Source organism: Peromyscus maniculatus, chromosome 14 (genome assembly GCF_049852395.1).
Source record: "Peromyscus maniculatus bairdii isolate BWxNUB_F1_BW_parent chromosome 14, HU_Pman_BW_mat_3.1, whole genome shotgun sequence".
NCBI lineage: Eukaryota > Metazoa > Chordata > Mammalia > Rodentia > Cricetidae > Peromyscus > Peromyscus maniculatus.
Window position 1 is genome coordinate 47,886,575 of NC_134865.1, and position 23,365 is coordinate 47,909,939.

At 45.6% G+C, this 23,365-nt stretch overlaps 1 protein-coding gene across 2 annotated transcripts in view; it reads right to left on the reverse strand.

Annotated features, from left to right (window-relative positions):
- The window catches only part of Wdr89 (WD repeat domain 89), a 45,508-nt gene extending 36,968 nt beyond the window's left edge, over positions 1-8,540 (reverse strand). For both annotated transcript variants that reach the window (XR_013044379.1, XM_015992016.3), the window contains exon 1: positions 8,395-8,540. Coding sequence is in view for 1 of the 2 variants with exons in the window: in XM_015992016.3 (XP_015847502.2) it covers positions 8,395-8,490 (96 nt within the window). In the remaining variant the exon portion in view is untranslated. The remainder of the gene's footprint in view (positions 1-8,394) is intronic.
- Positions 8,541-23,365: the final 14,825 nt, after the last annotated feature.

Below are 23,365 nucleotides of genomic sequence, written 5' to 3' on the forward strand. Positions count from 1 at the left end.
TAAACAGAGCAGTTAAAAATAAACAGACCAAGGTTGCCAGGCAGTGAAGATACAGGAGTAACGCAAGCAGTTTCACTAAAATTCTGTGTTCTGCCTTGGCTGTCCTGGAACTCACTGTGTAGAGCAGGCTGGCCTTGAACGCACAGATTAGCTTGCCTTGGCCTCTGGAGTCCTGAGACTATGCACCACCACATCCAGCCAGCAAGGAGCTGGAGATGTAGCTCTGTGGAAAATCACTTCCTCAAGCATGTGTGAGGCCCTGTGATCCATCACCAGCACATCTAAAAGGACAAACAGTAGGGCTGGGGATGTAGTGAGGTGGGAGTGGGATCATCTAGCATGCATAAGACCTTCGATTCAATCGTTAGCAGCAAGAGAGAGCAATCGAGAAAGAGCAAGAGCACGCATGTTTGTGCCTCTGTGTGTGTATATGTATGAAAAAAAAAGAGCTGAGGCAGAAGGTAACAAGTTAGAAGTCAACCTGGACTACAGAAAGTTTGTCAAATAAATGAATAACCAAATAAATAGAGATTATAGCCACTATTTATTTCAATATGCACCCACTTACACTTAATAGTCCTTGAAGACAAGTGTCTTTTCCCTCCTTCCCTTTGCCTGACATTTTAAATCCTGAAAAATTAAAATGTTGACTGTTAATTAACTTTTTCAAACTTATAGAAAGATGGAACACCCAGAGTGACTTTCAGAAAACATCCAGAATATGTAGCAGCCCTCCCCTATTCTTCAGTTCTGTGCATCACTTAACAGGCAGCATGTCAACTGCTGAGATACGTAACTTGAAGGAATACAAGGCTCGTAACTATCCCCAGACCGAGGATGACCGCAGTGGTCTAGCCAGAGGGGAAAAAGGAAAGGCTCCTGGATGAACACGGACCTGCTCAGCAGAGCCTTCCTGCCCTATGGCCCCACTACTTCCTCACTTCACTTCAGGGACTGAGCACATGTCTGTGATTCCAACACTCCGGAGGCTGAGGCAGAAGGAGAGTGAGTTCAAGGCTAACCTGGGCTACAAAGTAAGACCATGTTTCAAGGAGAGAGGAAATAGGAGCTTGAGGGTACAGCTGCTTGTAGAGTGCTTGTCTGGCATGTACAAAGCCTTAGGTCCATTACCCAACACCACGGAAGCCTGGTGTGGTGATGGATGCCTGCAAACCCAGCAGGTCATCCTTGGCTAGGAAGTGGGTTTAAAGTCAGAGAACGAAAAGAGAAGCTGGGGGGCTGGAGAGATGGCTCAGCGGTTAAGAGCACTGGCTGTTCTTCCAAAGGTCCTGAGTTCAATTCCCAGCAACCACATGGTGGCTCACAATCGCCTGTAATGAGATCTAGTGCCCTCTTCTGGCCTGCAGGCATACATGCAGACATGCAGACAGAACACTGTATACATAATAAATAAATAAATCTTTAGGAAAGAAGGAAAGAAAGAAAGAAAAGAAAAGCTGGGGCAGTGGTGGCGCATACCTTTAATCCCAGCAATTGGGAAGTAGAGGCAGGTGGATCTCTGAGTTTAAGGCAGGCATGGTCTACAGAGTGAGTTCCAGTACAGCTAGAGCTACACGGACAGAGAAACCCTATCTCAAAAAACCAAACCAAAAAAAAAAAAAAAAGAGAGAGAGAGAGAGAGAGAGAGAGAGAGAGAGAGAGAGAGAGAGAAGGACTGGGCAGTGTTGGCCCACACCTTTAGTTCTATCTCTTGAGAGTCAGAGGCAGGAAGATCTTGGGGGGGGGGGCGGGGGCGGCACGGAGGAGACAAGGGACAGGTACACAATCACAATCCAGCCAGCCTTGATGAGGCATGAGACCCTATGTCAAAAATAAATAAATAGTTTAATAGGAAGGGTTAAGAATACAACTCAGTGATTGGCTTGATCAGTTTGGGAGGCATCTAGGCAGTGGGACCAAGTCCTGTGCTCATTCCATGAGTTGGCTGTTTGAAACCAGGAACTTATGCAGGGACACTTGGCTTAGTCTGGGAGGAAGGGACTGGACCTCCCTGGACTGAGTCTACCAAGTTGATCACAGTCCTCGGGGGAGGACTTGTCCTGGAGGAGGTGGGAATGGAGGGTGGGCTGGGGGTAAGGGGAGGGCGTGGGAGGGGGGAGAATAGGGGAACCCATGGCTGATATGTAGAACTGAATGGTATTCTAAAATAAAAAATATATATCACACACAAAAAAAAAAAAAAAAAAAAAAAAAAAAAAGAATACAACTCAGTGGTAAAACATTCTCTCTTCTAGCTGTTTATTATGTCACATTAACAGTTAATAGCATTGAATAAAGTTAATGGGAAACATTGAAGAGACTCTGATCAGGTCCAAAAGAAACCCGGGACAAAGGGCTAACTGGGTATATAGCACACCAAAGCGCATGCTGGCGTCCAGGCTCCTCTCAGGCTCTTCTCACCCCATCCCCTATCCTAAACCCCAAATTGCTTCCCTTACCCCAGCTTCTGATTCCTATATAACCCTGCCTTTGGGCCACCTTTCTCTCTCCCCTTTGCCTTCTTGGTCCTCTGCTTTTGGTTCTTTGCTCTCTATTCTCTCCCTCCCTGGCACCCCTGCTCCCCCTCCCCAGGCCTCATTCAGTCTACTGGTCCTGTATCGTCTACTACCTTGAAGAGGTCATGTCTTCATTTCATACACTACTCAGCCAGGAAACAGAAAAATGTGCATGGCGGTTTCTGACTGTAAGCCCAGACTTCATGAGAGCAAAGGAGAGCCGCTTTTGGCTGTGGATCTAACAGTAACATGGGTCTAACATCAGTGTGTGTGTGGGGGGGGGGTGCACAATAGTGTTGTCTAAAGACATCCAAATACCAATGGAGAATTTATCCATTTTGGTTTTGGTTTTGAGACAGGGCCTATGGAGCCCTGGCTAGCCTAGATCAGGTTGGCCTTGTGCCCACAGAACTCTGCTGGCATTAAAGGCCAGCACAGTGGAGAATTTAAAGGATTAGGAAACTGGGGACTCTTTGAGGGCAAGTTCTAAGTAGCTGGCCAGATGAGCCTGTGTCTTAGCTGACTGCTAGCACAAGAGATCAACAGCTAGGCAGACAACCAGGTAAGTTAGATGTAGCCAAGCCCAAGACTTCTAGCCAATGGAATGTGAAGGAAAATTATGGAGGGCACTTCCAGGCCTGACCCACAAGAAACTTCCCTCACGTGCGCTCCTCCTGGTCCTTTCCCTCCTAATCAAAGCAAACAAACACAAATCTTTATGAAGTTTCTATGTAACGAATGCCTCTCTGGAGCTGGCTTTTCATACACGTATTCCAGTGTATCTGTACTAGTACTTAGCAAAGCAAACCCACGTCTCTCAAAAACTATGAATTCTAGCAAGAGATAGCGTCTTTCTGTGAAGATAGGGAGAAACTCTGGTCATCAGAGCGGCTGTGTTTTTTGCTGAGAGACCAGAGAGAACCCCATCAGTCCAGTTCTCCATAAAGCCTACTGTATATTGTAAGGAGTAAATAAGACCCAGAGGTCTGAAGTGGTTGGGTTTTTTAGTTGTTTTGACACAGGATCTCATGTGCTCAGGCTGCCCTCAAACTGTGTAGCTGATACTAGGCCTTGAACTCTGGGGCTTCCAGTTTTCCTCCTACTCTCAAAATCCTGCCTCCCCTGTGCCATGCACTACCACTCCCAAATCTGGTTGTCTGAGTGGCTGGTTTCCTTATCCTAAATTCCCATCACCTATGATCACGCTATTTAAAGCAGGGGAGATATACAAAACTATGATTGTAGTAAACTGGGAAAGAAGCCACGGAATGAATCGCAGTCTTTCCCAACAACAGTAATGTTATGATCTCATAAATAAATAATTCAAATGGCATCAGAGTCATCATGAACTGAAGGCAAGTCACATTAATTCCTTTTTAAAAAATTATTTATCTTTATTTTATGTGCATAGTTGTTTTGCCTGCATGTGTACCTGTGTGAAGGTGTCGGATCCCCTGGAACTGGAGTTACAGACAGGCGTGAGCTGCCATGTGGTTGCTGAGAATTGAACCTGGGTCCTCTGGAAGAGCAGCCAGTGCTCTTAACTGCTAAGCCATCTCTCCAGCCCCATGAATTCTTAAGGTAGGTTGGAATCCAATGACACTTTTCTAAATGATTAATTCTAGTTTTATAGCAGAGGAATGATTGTTCAGTTACCTTTGCAGCTGAAGAGAGGTTCAGTTCTCTCACAGCTGTTTGGAAGTCTAACTTACCAGTTACCTGACAAACCTTTTCTCTTCAAGTCACTACTGCAAGTTCAGTTCCGTCAGAGTGTTTCACCCATCGGAGCCTTTGTGGGGGGCTCACTAATGGCTCCCAAAGAAACTTAAATCCCACCTACCTCCCAGAACCCATCAGCGTTCCTCATTAGGACAAAAGGGCTTCACATATCTAAGTAAGCATCCTGAGACGGGGCGAATAATTTCTGGCTATCTGGGAAAGCCGTACATCTCACAAGTTTCCTCAGGAGAGGGAGCGGGTGGAGACTTGGTTACAGAGGGAGATGACGATGGAAAACAGCCACCAGAGATGACTGTCAGAAGAAGGAGCTAAAACTGAGCCTGGCAGGATAGTCCATACATGTAATTCCACACCTGTAAGGGTAATGCAGGAAAGTTACCACATTCAAGGCCAGCTGGGGCTATAGTGTGAAACTGTCTTTAAAAGGACAAAAGAGCCACAGGCTAACAGATATAGACAGTCACTAGGAGCTGGAAAAGGCTAGAAAAACACATCTTCCTCTGAAACGTCCAAGAGGCTTTTGATACCTTGACATTAGCCCAGTAAACAACTTTAGACCAAGCTAAAAGCTAAGACATGTGTGCTGCTTATTTTGACCTATGCACACATGTCTATGTAGGCCTGGGTGCTAGTGCCTGAAGAGGCCAGAAACAGCTTCAGATTTTCAGGAGCTGAAATGACAGATCTTGCGACTGCCCTGTGTGGGTGCTGGGAACCAAACCTGGGTCCTCTATAAGAGCAGGAAGTTTTTCAGTTTGTTGTTTTGTTTTGTGTTTTGTTTTGTTTTTTTTGAGACAGGGTCTTTGTAGCTTTGGCTGTCCTGGAACTCACTATGTAGATGAGGCTGGCCTCTATCGGTGCCTCTGCTTCCAGAGTGCTGGGATTAAAGGAATGCATCACCATACCCAATGCAGAAAGCATTCTTAATCACTGAGCCATCTCTCCAGCCCTTCATGCAGTCTTTTGTTTGTTTGTTTGTTTGTTTGTTTGTTTTTGAGACAAGACAGGGTTTCTCTGTGTAGTCCTGGCTGTCCTGGAACTCACTGTGTAGACCAGGCTGGCTTTGAACTTACAGAGATCTGCCTGCCTCTGCCTCCTGAATGCTGGGATTAAAAGTGTGTACCACCACTGCCCAGTTGATGTCTGAAGTCACTGAGCTTGTGGTAAATGGTTACAGCAGCCCTATGAAATTAATAAGCCCTCTCAAAAGTTTAGCAGTAGTCAGCTATGGAGGTTTATGAGGAAGGAGGATTAAATGTGAGGCCAGCCTAAGATAAACAGTGAATTCAGGACAGCCTGAGGTATAGTGTGAGAATGTCTCCGAAACCAAGAGGACCAGTGAGATTACTCATCTAATGACTTAAATTTGATCCCCTGAACCTACATGGCAGAAGTAGAGAGCCAATTCCCAAGTTGTTCTCTGGCTTCCACAGCTGCAGTATCATGCCCCCCCCCCCCCCCCCCGCATAAATTTAATAATACCTTAAGAAAGAAAGCTTAGCAGTGACTTGTATATCATCCACTCTAAGATATTAACCTAAACTAGCATGAAATGGTCCCATTTCAGAAATATACATATTCTCATTTTTTATTATCAGGTTAGTAACTACACAGAAATCACCTGAGCTGAGGATGTGCCTCAGTTGGTATAGTGTGCTTAGCAATGCACAAAGCCCTGGGTTTAATCCGCAGGACCATGTAATATGTTATCAGGGTATACACCTGCAATCCCAACACTCCAGAGTTAGGGAGGTAGGAGGATCCTAAATTCAGTCATCCTCAACTATACAGTGAGCTCTAGGCTAGACTGAGTACCATGAGACCCTGAGGGTTTTTTCCCCTTTGGGTTTTTTTTTTTTTTTTTTGGTGTGTGTGTGTGTGTGTGTGTGTGTGTGTGTGTGTGTGTGTGTGTGTTTCCCGAGACAGGGTTTCTCTGTGTAGCTTTGCACCTTTCCTGGATCTCGCTCAGTAGACCAGGCTGGCCTCGAACTCACAGAGATCCACTTGCCTCTGCCTCCCAAGTGCTGGGAGTAAAGGCGTGCACCACCACCGCCTGGCCGTTTTTGTTTTTAAAGAGACCACTGAAAATATAGGATTTGTATTTTGTTTGCTTATTTATTTATTTTTTAAATTTTCTTTAGCATTATTGTGGGAAAGCAAAAAAGCAAAGTCTAAGCTTTATGTGATGGCACTGGCCTTTAATCTCAGCACTCGGGAGGAAGAGATAGGCGGAGCTCTGAGTTCAGGCTAGCCTGGTCTACAAAGTTCCAGGCCAGCCAAAACTACACAGTTTAAGACCCTGTCTCAAACAACAACAAAAGCAATGCCTTCAGTTCCATTTGTAATAAACAGAAGTTGCAGCTTGGGTTGGTGGTGAAGGCCTATAATTCCAGCATTTGAGAGAACATCAAGTTCTTTGAGTTTGAGGCGGCCTGGTCTACAAAGCAAGTTCCAGGACTGCCATAGATACACAGAGAAACCCTGTCTCAAAAAGCTACACCAGCCGGGCGTCAGTGGTGCACACCTTTACTCCCAGCACTCGGGAGGCAGAGGCAGGCAGATCTCTGTGAGTTCAAGGCCAGCCTGGTTTACAGAGCGAGATCCAGAACAGGCACCAAAACTACACAGAGAAACTCTGTCTCGAAGAAAAAAAAAAGTCACAGAAAACATAGTCATGACTTAGATTAAACAAAGACTAAACGACAGAACTCCAAAACCGCACTGATGAGAAGTAAAAGAAAACTCAGAAAGTAATGTGGGCTGATGTATTTTTGCCTTATGTTATATAAAATCTAAGGTAAAAATACAAACCAGACACTTCTCAGTTTGTTCTTTGGGTAATAAGTACCGTCCTGAACCCGATAGGCCAGTAAGTGGTCCACACAGGTATCTCACACTTACATTGTTCCTAGGTTGCAGGTTGTTACAGTTCTATCCTGTGCACACGCGTTAAACAAGCAGAAACCGGTAAAGGTGATACCAGTAACATATTCTTTAAGTCCATTTTCCCCCCTTGGATTATCATAACACTAAGAAGCAATTTGGTATTGATTTTAATCGTGCAATTGAAGATGCTGGGGTTCACACACGTGAAGTTAGGAGCCAGGACCTTAGCCGATGCCTTTCTACCAGCTCATCTTATTATGTGAATAGCAATAATCAATTAACTGGCTTCCAGGTACATTGTTTTGGTTTTTTAAATAATTTCAAGGTAAGAAAGAAAACAGGGGCTGGGGATTTAGCTCAGTGGTAGAGAGCTCTGGGTTCGGTCCTCAGCTCCAGGGGGGGGGAAAGAAAACAGCAGTGTTTTGCTAGTTGTACCATCCTTAAATTTTATATTCATGAAAGTTTAAGTTATTAAGAGTTAACCTAGTAGAGACAGTTAATAGCTGACAGCACCTACCTCTTGGGGTTTTTTGGTGTGTGTGTGTGTGTGTGTGTGTGTGTGTGTGTGTGGCAAAGTCTCTCTAGGAAGCCTTAGGACGCTGACAGCACCTACCTCTTGGGGTTTTTTGGTGTGTGTGTGTGTGTGTGTGTGTGTGTGTGTGTGTGTGTGTGTGTGTGTGTGTGGCAAAGTCTCTCGGAAGCCTTGGCTGGCCTGCAGCTCGGGGATCCTCTTGCGTCCCAGTCGGTGCTGGGATCATTGCTGTGCACCACCACACCAGGCCAGCACCTAGCTCTGTAGAGGTGTGTGGACTAGGTGACACGACACACGGAAGTCACTTGGCGTAGTAGCTGGCACCCCAGCATACAGTGTATTGCTTGGCTTCGCGTCCTAAGTGAAAAAGTCTGCTTTTCTGACAAGGAAAAAGACCCGAGCCAGGAGGAGGTGGATGTCAAATGACTGCGAGGAAGGGCAGGGATGAGCGAGCAGGGGCTGCCCACCCTTCACCGAAAACTGACGCAGAGGAAGCAAGCGTTCAGTGGCGTGGGCCACCCAGCCTGACACTCACTCAGAGACCCACCCGGCTTCCCGTGCGCGCACGTGCTCCGTCCTCCCGCACCACCCGCTCCCCTCGGCGCTCCCCCACCCAGAGCTTTCCACGCGCATCCCGCACGACGACGGCGACCGCCGATCGAGAGAGAGAGAGAGCTGCCCCTCCGGGATGATCACCCAGCCCGGCCCAGCACAAGGTACCTCGGCAGCAAACCCCACACTGGAGCTGGAGGAAAACCACGCTCTGCCCACGGCCGGCCGGATCTCCGCCCTCCGCCTCTGATTGGTTAAAATCATAGAGGAAGCTGAAGCGGATTGGTCCAGAGCCAGGAGGCGGCCCACAACCGCGGGCGCCAAAGCAACGGGAGCAGAGCGGCTCCGCTTGCTACCTTCCGATTGGACGAGGGCAGGAAGCCTGCGCATGCGTGGCTCGGCCGACGGGGGATGCGCCACACAACGCCGCCCCCTAGGTCAGGTTAACGGAAGTCCCTGCCACCCAGCTTCCTGGATGTGTGGCCAATAAACGACGAGAACAGCGTGGGTTCCGCCTTTTCGTGTGGAGGTGGCTTTGCCGGTTTCTTTAAGATGACGCTGGTGCCTCCAGCACTTCCTTCGCTTCCTCAGACTGGAGCGGGAAGTTGTTACGCAAGACTAGGGGACTTCTGCTGGGGGTGAGGCAGGATTTGGTAGACCGGAAGTAACCGCGTGATCACAAAGCCTCCGGTACAGGCCGATTTGAATGTACCGGGCTTTCAGTCACGCTGAAGGTGACAGGAGCGCTCCCTTTGTCCGGGATAAAACAGTTACTAAATCTAGAGGTAGTTTTGCCTCGGCCCCAGACTGTGGCTTTTATATAGTTCGTGATGGTCCGGTCTTGTCTCGTCCACGCATTGCTTCGTTGTCGTGTGTTTTTTTTTTTTTTTTTTTTTTTTTTTTTTTTTTTTATTTATTTATTTTGATACAGGGTCGATGTTCCAACGGTAATGGAGCCCATGACATCTGCCTCTCCCAATAGGGAAATGAGCTCACATCCTTGTGCACGGGGAAGCTCAGAATCTAGATTTAGGTGCACTCTGCACTCTTTTTCCTTATTGATGAACACCTGTGGCATAACAGGCATGAGGACGCCAAGATGCGGGTTCTCCTCCAGTGTAAACAATTCAGAAAACATGTGCTTGGTTAAGCCATTAGTGAAAGCAAGTCAGGTAGTCTCTGGGGCCTGGAAATACATTCAAGTGCCATTCCTGCAATTAACCTGCTGTGCATGTCTACAGGAACCTGCAGGGGGAAGCTAACTATCTAAGGAGTATCTTGGTGTCATTAAATAGGGACCCTCCCCTGGAGTTCTCCCTGGGTGAATTTACAGCCACTAGGGTTGGAAGTAGAGTTTATTGTTTGATTAGTTTCAATTCCAACGTAATGTGGGGCCTGGGGGAGTCCAGACCTATGTCCGGTTGAGAATGGTTAAGAAACTGATAAACTCTTCTCACATCCCAAACACTGAGGGACTGGCGTCTGCTGCCTCCTAGACCTTTAATTTTGAGGTTACCAAATAAATTCCTAGGGAAATTGGAGTTTGGGGCCTTGCCACCTTAGGGGGCTCATAACCTGACTTCCTAGGGTTTACTGGTTTGCCAATAATAATTTTTGGCTTTTGCTAGGCCCTACTCTTTATGACTATATCAGAGACAGGGGGTGATGGTTTCCTTTTTAAGATGATGAAGGGAGCAGCGTAACCCCAGGAGGACTCAGTTTTGCCGTCATACCAAGCACAGTTGCTTGGGGAGGGGCATCAACTGGGCAGGCATAGTACTGGATAGATTGGAGCCCCTTCTCTTTACTGGTGGACCCACAGCCCCAGGGGCATGCTTCTCCCCAGCAGTGAGTGAGCCATTCCCCTCTGGATGTAATATTTTACAGAAATCTACCTGGAAGGTAAGTTGGGTCTCAGTGGATAGACTAAGATCCCCCTGGTTCTGGTCTTTTTAAGTTCTTATACTCAAGACCCTGTCTTAAGGAGGTTTGGGGCCTTTCCCACAGGGACAAAAAGGACACTAGGACAGCCGTTTGGAGGACCTGATGATGAACCATCTCTCATTACTTTCTGTAATATCCTTCAGCTGGATATGGTAGGTTGGTGAGGTAGCCTTCAATTCTGTTCTGGTCCAGATTCTCTTTACCCATAGAAGGTCACCAGGCTGGAACTTGTGGGCCTGCTCAGACATGGGGAAGGGCACAGCCTCTCTAGCTGTCTAATTATTAGCCAGCCCTCTGTGTCTGTTGCAGGGCCTGTAAAGACTTGGGGAGGGGATGATTAGTAATTTCCGTCTCATGAACTTGCATCTGGCCCTCAGAGCAAAAGATAGGAGGTTGGCCCAATTTTTGCCATTATCAAGGCCATATTTTTTAAAGTTTTATCGTTTTAATCTTTTTACCTGTCCTGAGCTTTGTGGCCTATTTAATTAATGTTTAATGCCTTTCCAAGATTTGGGGGATATTTGGGCTACAAAGGCCAGGCCGTTTATCAGACCCCAGGGATATGGGCAATCTAAGCATAGGGACTAACTCCTGGAGAAGCTTCTTGGTGATTATTGAGGCAGTCTCTATCCTGGTTGGGGTAGGACTCTACTCATCCCAAGAAGATGTCTTCAAACACCGGGAGGTACTTGTACCCAACAGCAGTAGGTTCAATTTCAGTAAACTCCAGTTCCCAGTTCTCTCTGGGTTTGTTCCTGGACCTGGACCCCACCCGGGACTCTTCCCTCTCCTTTGGGGTTGACCTGTCTTGTCCACAGATGACAGACCTGGAAGCAGTGTCCTTGACAAGACTCCGGCCGGGAGATGCAGTATCTGGGCCTAAGGAGCTCAGGAGGTTTAGGTGTCCCTTAGGGGGGCCGGGAGATGCAGTATCTGGGCCTAAGGAGCTCAGGAGGTTTAGGTGTCCCTTAGGGGAGGGGCTTGGTGGCGCTCCATTACCAGCTATCTTCCAAGAACTATTGGAAGTACAGGCCTTGTCTGGCAACATCCACCAAACCTTTTCAATCTTGTTGGTACTCTCTCACTTGCCCAGTCAGTCTCCCATGTATGGTCTGAGCACTGAAGCTGGTTAGGTTCAGGCGCTATCACCAAACTGGAGGGGTTCTAAGGCTGCCTCCTGGGTGGCCAAGTCCACAACCCTGTTACCCTGTGTTTTGGGGAAATTTCCCTTTTGGTGTGGGAACCCAACAGTGTTAGGATCTCCTCTTTGCTTTTTATGTCCTTACTGATGGAGGTAAGGAGCCCTCTTTCTCAGTACAGGGCCCTATGTATGTGGGCCTTGCAAAAAGCATACTGGCTATCAGTGTCTATAGTGACGACCTTGTTTTTCCCCCAGGGAGCACCTTAGTTAGTGCCAGGAGCTTGTTGCGCTGTGGGTCCTTCAGTTAAGTGATTGAACTCAAATAGTCTTATCTTGGATTATCACTACAGCTCCAGCATACCTAATTTCATTCTGGATAAAACTGCTCCCATCAGTATACATAACCTTGTCTGCCTGCTGCAGTAGGGCATTGATCAGTTCAGGCCTGACAGATTGAATCAGGCACATTATTTCAAGGCAGCTGTGCAGAGAGAGATTCTGCAGGGTTATCCTCTGGTAAGAGACTAGAGTTAAGGGTTGATGTTATACAGAACCAGATGCGGGAGCTGGTCCAGGAGCAATGTTTGATAATGGGTTACCTGGGTACCTGACATCCATCTTTCTGAGGTGCCTCATAGGCACTTAGGGTTTTTATTACTGTGAACAGACACCATGATCATGGCAACTCTTATAAAGGAAAACATTTAATTGGTGCTGGCTTACAGTTCAGAGGTTTAATCCATCATCATGGCGGGAAGCATGGCAGCATGCAGGCAGACATTGCTGGAGAAGGAGCTAAGAGTTCTACATCCAGATCTTCAGGCAGCAGGAACAGAGAGTGACACTGGGCCTGGTTTGACATCCAAAAAACGTCAAAGCCCACCCCAGTGACACACTTCCTCCAACAAGGTCACACCTACTCCAACAAGGCTACACCTTCTAATAGTGCCACTCCCTATGTATGGGCCTATGGGGCCATTTTCATTCAAAGCCTCACAGGGCCTCAACTGAATGTGGAGAGTGAGGAACAGTTCCTGCCCCAAAGTCAGTTTATCAGCCTCCTTCACCAGGAAAAGCAGTTTCAGCCTGAATACAAGGGCCCACAGGGATGGAGTGAGGACCTCTCTTTGCAATTCCCTGGGCTGCATCCATATATAGGTGGAAGGGTTTGGTGATATCTGGAAGAGCCAGGCCTAGACTTTTCTTTCAAAAGCCTTTTGTCTTCTGTTGAGTCTCAGATGTTGCAGAGACAGAGTGAGACCGTGTCTTAAAATAACAATTGAAATAAAACACCAAATAAAGTAAAATACTTAAAAATAGAAAGTCAAGCGAGACCAGTGTCGGAGCATATATATGTGTATAATTAAAGATGAAATTTTGAATACCACTTTTAGCCTTTTAAAATACAGTTTAGGGCAGTTTCCCTGCCTTTAATGACTCATGAATATCTGCGAACCCTTTTAGGAATGTTTTTGTGCCTAGCAATTGTAAAGACCAATTTATGAATACTGAAAACTCCTTATGTAGATTTTTTTCACAAGTTTTAATTCTTTTATTGAATATGTGTCTTAGTTAGGTTTCTCTTACTGTGATAATAATGACCATGACCAGAAGAAACTTGGGGAGGAAGGAGTTTATTTCATCTTACACTTCCAGGTAACAGTCCATCACCAAGGGAAGTCAGGAAAGGACAGTCCATCACTGAGGGAAGTCACAGCAGGGCATTTGTATTTATGTATACATGTGTGAGTGTGTACCCACATGTGTGGGCCTGAAGAGGCCAGTAGAGAGAATCAGATCCCCAGAAACTGAAGTTGTAAGTGGTTGTGAGCCTCTCAGTATGGATGCAGAGAACCAAACTCCGATTTTCTGGTAGAGTAACAAGGGTTCTTAACAACCGAGTCATCTCTCTGGTCCGAAATAAATGTAATTCTAAAATATTAATGATATGATAGGATAAACTTCAATGTATATGTAATACAAGGTGCTTGTACTACAGTAAATGATAAAATTTTGCTTTTGTTTTTTGAGATGTGGTCTCATTGAATAGCGCTGGCTGTTTCGGAACCCACTATATAGACCAGACTGTCCTGGAATTTGTAGTAATCCTCCTTTTGCTTCCCAAGTGCTGGCATGATGTATGTAGGCCTCCAAGCCTGGCTAATGCTAATTGTCAAATGTGTGGTTTTTATAAAAGCACTAGAGGGGGCTGGAGAGATGGCGAGGCAGGTAAGAGCACTTGTTGCTCTTCCAGAGGAGGAGGGTTAGGTTCTCAGTGCCTGCATGGCAGCTTACAACCGTCTATAACTTCAGTTCCAAAGGATCCAACATTCTCTGATCTCAGAGGGTAACAGTTATCAGTGCAGCGAAAACACTCTCATACACATAAACTAAAAAAAAACAAAAACAAAAACAAAAAACTGGAGTTCAGTGGATTAGGGCATGAAAGACAACTGCTGTTTAAAATAAAAATAGGTGGGTGTGCCAGGCAGTGGTGGTGCATGACTTTAATCCCAGCACTTGGGAGGCAGAACCGGTCGGATCTCTGTGAATTCGAGGCCAGCCTAGACTACAGAGCAAGATCCAGGACAGGCACCAAAACTACACAGAGAAACCCTGTCTTTGAACCCTCCCCCCCCCAAAAAAAATAGGTGGGTGTGTTGGTACCCATGATTTCAACTCTCTGGAGGTAGAACCAAGAGCATCAGGAGTTTAAGGTCAACACAATGAATTTGAGGGTAGCCTGGGCTACATGAAATCCTGTCTCAAAAACAAAACAAAAAACAATCTCTTTGCCATTAAATGTATATATATACCTTCATATATAGTCACAAAATGTTTGTATGTGGTATTATTAAAATAGCTATATGAAAACAAGGAAATATATTAATCAGCCTAAATTGTATATGAAGAGATGACTCCTAAGTGCAGAGCACGTACTGCTCACCCACCCAAGTTCATTTCTCAGTGCCCATGTCATGCAGCTCACAGGTAGCCCCAGCCCCAGGGGATTTGATGTCCCCTTCTGGCCTCGACGGCCGCCTGTACGCATAAATAAGAATATTTTCCTAAATCCCAGTTGTTTGAGATTTAATGACATCACAGCTGTCTGGCCAGTGACATGCAGACTCGGGATTAGTGACTGAGGACAGTGGGCAGGCTGGCACTGGTTGTCCTAAGGAAGAGCTGGTCCTGGAACTCATTTCACAGACCCAGGTTTCACATTTTGTCTCATGGTTGTGGGGTGGAGCTCCTGGAAACGTCCATAGGACTGACCTCGGAACTAGAGCTTAGGTTGCGGGAACATGTCAGGTGCCGGCTTGCTGTACACTAGTCACGGTGACAAGGTTCTTTTCAAGATAAGAAGCCGGGAATTGGGAGCTACCAGTGTTAGACCTTAAGTTAATGTGTAGACTCCACCTTCCCAAGGACCCAGTAACATACTGGGGTTCTGGGAGTTGTAGTTCTTGGGAAATAACAAGAAAGCCTCACCTCATGGGGAAGTATGGTGGCCTATGGGTTTTGTCCATCTATTCCCTGCCAACATGTGTCTCAAGGCCACTCAAGAAAGTTTCCAGATGGTGATCCTGACCAAATTCCATCTTGGTCAGTATTTACTATTTTAATAAAAATTTGCTTTAATTTGGCCAAAATGGTGGAACTGGTTTTTCTCTGGTGGATTACAGGATTAACACCTGTGGGACCTTTAAGGAGGAAGTTGAGATGTATATGATCAAGATACATTGTTTACATATATGAAATAATAAAATATATTAAAGTTGGGTATTTGCTTTGTTGGGTGGTACTCAACCTCCATCAGCTTTAAGGCAAACTTTACCCCGCCCATTTATACAAATGGCAAAGAGGTAAGGCTAATCCTATAAGTGACAATTGTGCCCATCAAGACCGCCACCTACATCATCCCAAAAAACCTTTTCATACAGCTGTTCTGAATTACCAGCACTCAGCATAGTGAGGCTGTCTTGAATATTAAAAACAAACAAACAAAAAACCTGAATTAGCTGGTTTAAGTTTCATTTCCTTTTCCTTTACTGGAAAGTTAAAGAATGAACAAGCAGGAAAATAGATACAATGAGTTGAATTAAGAGAAAAAAGAGGGCGCGGCGGCGGCGGCGGCGGCGGCGGCGGCGGCGGCGGCGGCGGCGGCGGCGGCGGCACACGCCTTTAATCCCAGTACTTGGGAGGCAGAGGCAGGCGGATCTCTGTGAGTTCGAGACCAGCCTGGTTTACAGAGTGAGTTCCAAAACAGCCAAGGCAAACAGAGAAAACTTGTCTCAAAAAGCCAAAGAGGGAGAGAGGGAGGGAGGGAAGGGAGGAATAACAAAGCATTTGGTATACTAGTGTTTCTTCTGCCTGATCTGTTTAAGAATCGGGGTTGGGAAGATGGCTCAGCAGTTGAGATTGCTTCCTGCTCTTGAAAATGGAACTTCAGTTCCCAGCACTCACGTCAGGTACCTCACAACTGCCTCCAGCTCCTCTTCGTTATCTGTTGTGCGTGCGCGGGCACACACACACACACACACACATGCACATGCACATGCACACACACACACACATCTTGACAGAGAGAGAGAAAGAGAGAATCAGCCAGGACCAGAGAGATGGCTCAGAAGATAAAAACTTTGGCACACAAGTCTGATAAGGAGAGTTCAATCCCCAGAACCCACCATGGAAGGAGAGACTTTACTCCCAAAACTTGTGTGCTGACCTCCAATTGCATACTGTGGTGCACGCATGACCACCCCCATACACAATATAATTTTTAGAAAAAGAATCAGAGCTGGTCATGACTGCATACTTGTAACCTCAGCACTTAAGAAGTAAAGAACCAGGAATTCAACATCATCTTCCTTGCCCAGTACAGTATTGCAGACCTTTAATCTCAGCACTAGGGGCCAGAGCAGATGGATTATTGGGAATTCAAGGCCAGCCTGGTCTACATGTGAGCTCCAGGCCAACCAGAGATACACAGTGAGACTCTGTCACAAAAAAAAAAAAAAAAAAAAAAAAAAAAAAAAAAAAGGTGAAGGGAGAGCTTATCTTCCACTACATAGGGAGCCTGAGGTCGGCCTAGGCTACCTGAGACCCTGTCTGAATAAAGAAGAGTTAGAACCAAATGTGATGTCTAATTCTTGTAAGTCTAGCACCCAAGAGGCAAAGGCAGGAGGATCCCTAATAGTTCAGTGCCAGCCTGGGCTACATTAACGAGTTCCAAGCCAGCCTGACATACATAGTTCCAGACTAGCCAGAGATACATAGCAACACCAGGTCTCAAAAACAAAACAAAAAAACCCATAGTTTTAATTTAAATCCTAACACAACTTTAATTCACAGCCTATCTTATTTATATCTCAACCTACATTCCCATGTTTCCTATCATATCATTTACAAACAAATCTCAAATGTTTATCTGTTGAGAAAGGATCTTGCTCTATAACCCAGGCTGACCTCGTCTCATACTCATGGCAGCCTTCCGATCTCCACCTCCTGAGTGCTGGGATTATAAGGCGTGAGTCACCGCGTATACCTTGCCACATAGACTCTCTGTCTCTAAATGGTAAAGATTTACATCATACATGTAAGGAGTTGAGATTGTGACTTGGTGGTGGAACCCTTACCCAATGTTCACACGGTTCCATTTCCAGTACCGGGAAGAAAAGGAAACAAAAAAAATCAGGGTCAGTGAGATGGCTCAGTGGGCCAAATGTGGCAACCCTGAGTTCAGCGTCTGGAACTCCCATGGTACAAAAAGAGAATGAACTCCTGAAAGTTGTCCACATATGTGCCATCGCATGCGTGTGCATACACCCACACACTAAATAAATGTAATTTATTCTAATTTGTAAAAGTTAACTCACACTAGGCAGGTTTTTTCTTTTAAATAAGGACCCTTAATCAGAATGGCATTAGGAGTAATCTCTCTAAATCTCAAATGACTAGTCAGGTGACTGGATCTCTCACATAGGAATTTTATTAATATTAAATAGCTATGTAAATAAGATAACCAGTGCAAAGGAGACATTCAGGGTTGTAAGAGCGAATTCCAACCTTTATTCCTACTGTAGGGCTGACTCAGACTCACAGGTAGGGTGTCAAAAACCAGCTCCTGTTTGCAGGGTTTATCTGCTGGGGTTAGCCCCGAAGAAAGCAGAGAAGTTCAGTGTTAGCACTGGGGCTGCCTGGGAAGACTGAGAAGTGGAATTGAGGAAGGGTGAGTGTGCTGGGCGGGGAGGTGCATGCTTAAATCCCTCCCTGCCTCTGTTTCCTTGGAAGGTGTTTTGTTTTGTTTCTTTTTTGTAAGATAGTGTCTCACTATCTAACCCTGCTGCTGGCCTAGAAGTCACAGAACTATGCCTGCCTCTACCTTCCCAGTGCTGAGATTAAAGGTACACACACAACTGGCTTGCCCTAGGGTGTCTATTGTTATGAAGAGACACCACGACCATGGCAATTCTTTTTTTTTTTTCTGTTTTTTTGAGACAGGGTTTCTCTGTGTAGTTTTGGAGCCTGTCCTGGATCTCGCTCTGTAGCCCAGGCTGGCCTCGAACTCACAGAGATCTGCCTGGCTCTGCCTCCCGAGTGCTGGGAGTAAAGGCGTGCGCCACCCAGGCAATTCTTAAAAAGGAAAACATTTAATGGGCGGTTTACTGTTTCAGAGTTTTGGTCCGCTATCATCATGGAGGGACATGGTGCTGGAGAAGGAGATGAGATTCCTACATCTTGATCTGTAGGCAGCAGGGAGAGACTATCAACAGTGGGAGTGGCTTGAGCATATATGAGACCTCAAAGCCCGCCTCCACAGCGACACACTTCCTCCAACAAGGCCACACCTACTCCAACAAGGCCACGCCTACTCCAGCAAGGCCACACCTCCTAATAGTGCCACTCCCTATGGACCTAGCATTGAAACAGGTAAGTCTGTGGGGGCCATTCCTATTTAAACCACCACATGACTCAAGATTTATTTAAAATTAGTTTTGTTTTATGTGTATATGTGAGTATCTGCATATACATATGTGCATCATATGCATTCCTGGTGCCTTGAGGAGGCTAGAATGAGTTATACATGGTCGTGGGCTGCCATGTGGGCACTAAGAAACTAAATCTGAGTCCTCTATAAGAATAGCAAGTACTCTTAACCTCTGCTATTTCTCCAGCCCTATAGTTTCAAGATTTCAGATACATTTTGTCCCAGCGTAAATTACCAATTGTCCACTATTTAGTTATTTAGTTAGTTTTTCATTGTCCACTATTTAGTTAGTTTTTACAAGACAGGCTATTCTCTGTATAGTCCTGGGTGTATAATTCCCTCTATAGCCCAGGCTGGCCTCAATCTCAGAGATCCACGTGCCTCTGCCTCACGAGTGCAGGGATTAAAGGCGTGGGCCACCACGCCTGGCTTAAAGATTAATTTAATTTATGTATGCATTGTATGTATACGGGTGGTTTGCCTTCTTGTAGATCTGCATACGAGAAGAGGGCATCAGGTCCCACCATAGACAGTTGTGAGCCACCATGGGAGTACTGAGAATTGACCTCTGGAAGAGCAGCGAGTACCCTTAAACTGTGACCGATCCCTCCGGCTCCTCTTTTTTATGGACCTTGATGCAGCCTAGGCTGCCCTTGAGTTTCTGACCCTCCTACCTCTCTTCCTCCCAAATTCTGGGATTACAGGCATAGGCTACCAGGATTCTTTTGGGAGTCACATATTATTTCACTCTTATTTTATGTTCTGGAGTAGTATGTAAAGTAGTTATTGAATGCAATTTTCTAAGCCCTATCTGGTTGCCAGATCACAGGGCATCCTGAGATGTGCTGAGCTTCATAAACCTGGATCAGATTCTGATTGCCAAGAGCTTAATACAGGAGCAATAACAATAATCTCAACACTGCGCGGCCAGGCTGTGTTTGCCCTCATTTTAAAAAGCGTACCGAAGAGTGGCTCTTCTGATGACGAAAGAGACAAGATGACAACTTGCATAAATTTGTAATCAGAGGATCACAAGTGATTACAGATAAGCAGCGTCCAGCTCCTGAAGTGAAAGCCAATCCTAGGTGTGAGAGAAGATAAAGGAACCACTAAACAGACGTCTGTTTCAGTCACGGACATTTATCTAATGATTTCAAATTCCCCATACTTACATCTAAATATTTAAAATTAATAAATGGTAATTACTGATGTGTGCTACAAAATGTATTACCTTTGGTAATCATTTCTCCTGTAAACTCACAGCATGTAATGATTTTTTTTTTTTTTTCAAGAAATGCCCTTCCTCGTTGAAAAACTCACTGACTACTGTTTAGATGAAAAAGCTGCAAGGAAAAGAGAACAACTTCTTTCCAAGCAAATCATAATGCTGGGGATAGCTCTGTGGCAGAGCATTTCCGCGTGCTAAGATCCTGGGTTCCACCCTAATGCCGGTATAAATGTGCTGCCTCATACCCTTTCCTCTCAGCCCATGGGAAAATGCTCTGGACAGAGATAAGCAAATCCCAGGTTCTCCTTTGTCCAGCATAGATAAGGAAAAGGAAGGAGTTCAGAGCTTTGCTGAGTCTTAGAATTGCTGAATATAGTCCTGGAGATAAATCACCATGTAACAGGAAATGGTCGGGACTGGGTTTGGTTCTGCAGTCTCTCCCTAGGTAGCCCTAGCTAGCTTTGAACTCAAAATCATGCTTCTTCTGCCTTCTGACTGCTGGGATTCTGAGCTTGTGCCACCATGGCTGGCCTTCTCTTTTTGTTTGTTTGATTTGTTGCTAGGAGTGGAACCCATTGCCTGCAGCCTACAAGGTTCTTCCCGTGCAAAAGTGCACACACACACCCAGCCCTGAGCTTAATTCCTATGTACAAGAAATACTCTGCTGGGAAGCAGGAAACCGAAGGTTAAAAAACAAGGAAGAGAAACCAGTCTACAAATAGAATGTAAACTATTACTTTTCTTTTTTCTTCTAGACAGACTCTTGCCTTGTGGCACAGGCTAGCCTTAAACTCACCATGTAGCCCAGGCTAGCATGGAACCCCAATCTTGGTTTTAAATCTTGGTTTTGCATCTCTTATGGCCAGGAATTTGCATATAATGTGCTGCATTTACAATTACGTTTCAGGCAGGGTGAAGTGGTGCACACCTTTAATCCCAGCACTCAGGAGGCAGCAGCAGGTGGATCTCTATGAGTTGAAGGCCTGACTGGACTAGAACTGACTATGTAGAACATGCTGACAGTGAACTTGAGATCTGGGATAACAGGCATGCATCCCACAATGCCTTGTTCTTTTTGTCTCTTTGCTAAAATTCTACGTCAGCACAGCTTTTTAAACCACAAAGTACTTCTCTAAGGATTACAGGTGCTTTCTATTTAGTTGATTTTCTTGTCCATTCATTATTAACCATGATAATGAATAACAAGAAATGAAAGTATCAGCTCTGTAAATATTTAATTTAGTGAAATGTTACCCAGTTGCATATGCATACTGATGCATAGTTCTCCAATACTTTGCTAAAATGTGATTTTTTTATATTATCTTTAGCTTATATGTCAAAGTGCTGTAGTCACTAAGACCAGCTCCAGTTAGCCTTCTTTGAGGCTTCAATTCCTTTTGCTGTCTCCTTTCTACCTCATCTGTCACACACTTTAGCTAAGAAGACAATGCACTAGAATGGGGAAAGAGTGAGTTCTCTGCTTTGTCTGGTGTCAGTGATCTCAGTCATCTTCTGTACGTACATGACGACTTTGACATCTCATGTTCATTGCTTAAGCCCAGTTCCCTGGAAGCAGAGGCCAACACAGGGGTTCTTATGGGAGTTCTTGAGAGTGATCCCAGCTGAGACCTTTAAGAGAGAGGAAACAAGCTGAGTGGTGGTGGTACACACCTTTACTCCCAGTACTCAGGAAGCAGAGACAGGCAGATCTCTGAGTTTGAGGCCAGCCTGGTCTACAGAGTGAGTTCTAAGACAGTCAGGGCTACACAGAGAAAACCTGTTTCAGAGAAACCAGAGAGAGAGAGAGAGAGAGAGAGAGAGAGAGAGAGAGAGAGAGAGAGAGAGAGAACACAATAGAATGGGGGAAAGACTAGGCAAAAATGCAAGGTCAGTCAGGCTGTCTTCGTGACAGTTCTATTGCTGTGAAGAGACATCATGACCATGCCAACTCTTATAAAGGAAAACATTTAATTGGGCTGGCTTACAGTTCCAGAGGTTTAGTCCATCATCCTCATGGCAGGGAGCCATGGCGGCGTGCAGGCAGACACGGTAGCAGAGAGTTCTACGCCCAGATCTGCAGGCAGCAGGAAGAGAGACAGAGAGCAACTGGGACTGGCTTAGGTTTCTGAAACTCCAAAGCCCACCCCAGTGACACACCTCCTCCAACAAGGCCACACCTCCTAATCCCTATCAAGTAGTGCCACTCCCTGATGACCATGCATTTAAATATATGAGCCTATGGAGTGCATTCCTATTCAAACCACCACAAAGGTCTATGCTAACTTTGACCCCAGAAGAAGCTCTGGGCCTGGTTAGGACTGGGGAGTTTATCTTGCCTCGAGGCAACCCTTTTGCAATCTACAGTCATTCAGTCATCAACCTATCGCTTGCCAAGGAGGTAGAGAAGTAGTGGGACATAAACCTTCCAGTTGAGTAGCTCCCAACCTTCAAGGTCAGTTCACCCAAGTGGAGGAAGACGGGCATGGGCTGACGGCAAGTCAAGGGTCACAGTCTGTGAAGAGTTGGGCAATGACCATGAAGTGAGGTCTAGGCAGGGCCCTAACATTGGTTTAGGTTGGTTAAAGTCAGACAGTGTAATTGGTAAATCTTTTATTTAACCACCGTGCAGTGTGCCCATAGCCTGACAAAAAGAAACAAACACCCAGACTCACATTCTTGTCCTTGGATGTCCCCAACTTGCATAATCATCTGGCCTTCAGACTAGTGAAGGTAGATGTAGGCATCAATCTGTATACTATTTGTGAAAATTAACTTCCTCTTTTTACATGTAAAAAGGAAACACAAATAGAAACTCTATTTTTTTTTTTTTTTTGAGACAGAGTTTCTCTGTGTAACCCTGGCCATCCCAGAACTCACTCTGTAGACCAGGCTGGCCTCAAACTCACAGAGATCCGCCTGCCTCTGCCTCTGCCTCCTGAGTGCTGGGATTAAAGGTGGTACACCACCACTGCTCCGTTCAATAACTGTTTCTAATAATTTACAAAGCACTATCATTTTGTGCTTATAAAAACTCAAACAATATGCAAAATGAACAGGTAGCGTTATTTGCCATGATGAAAGAGAAAAGATTAGACAATTATGCTTTATGCACAACAGGTAGCATGGTAAGGAATGTGTGCTTTGTGTGCGTATAAGCAAATGTCTACTGGTAATTGAAGGAAGGCAAATGTAAAGCATTTGTCGTATGCCACATGCTAGCTGGTATAACTAGAGTGTTTCTGGAAGGGGCGATAAGAAGCTGGTGTCGTGGTTACCTGTTTCCTGACAGGGAACCTGGCTGACGGACAATCGGGGATAGAAGGGAGATTTTCCTTTTTAACCAATGCCATTGAATCGTGGGTGTGAAGTACATTTTCTACGAAAAGAAAGAAAGGAGGAGGGTATTGGGTGTAAGGGAGCTTGGGCCCCCCAGAGCTAGTATAGGACACATCCAGACACCAAATTCTCAGCAAAGAGGAGATTTATTACCCCAGAGGGGCATGTGTGTGTGTGTGTGTGTGTGTGTGTGTGTGTGTGTGTGTGTGTGTGTGTACAGGGGTGGGGGTGGGGGAGAACTGCCAAGTCAGACAGTAAGCAGCAGCAGGCAAGCAGACATTTTTTCACAGGTGGGTTTTTAAGGGGAAAAAGGGGGAGTCTGCGTTAGAGTGAGCTGGTAAATCCTGACTGAACGTGGTAGCCAAAATATGAATTTTGATTATTGAACCTTGGTGTTTTGTCTCAGCAATGACTCAGTGGCCAAATGATAGACTAGCCTTGGGGGCTCGCTTTGGTAATGTAATCTAGAGGTTTCTAGAAGGTCAGGGAAAGGGAGAAA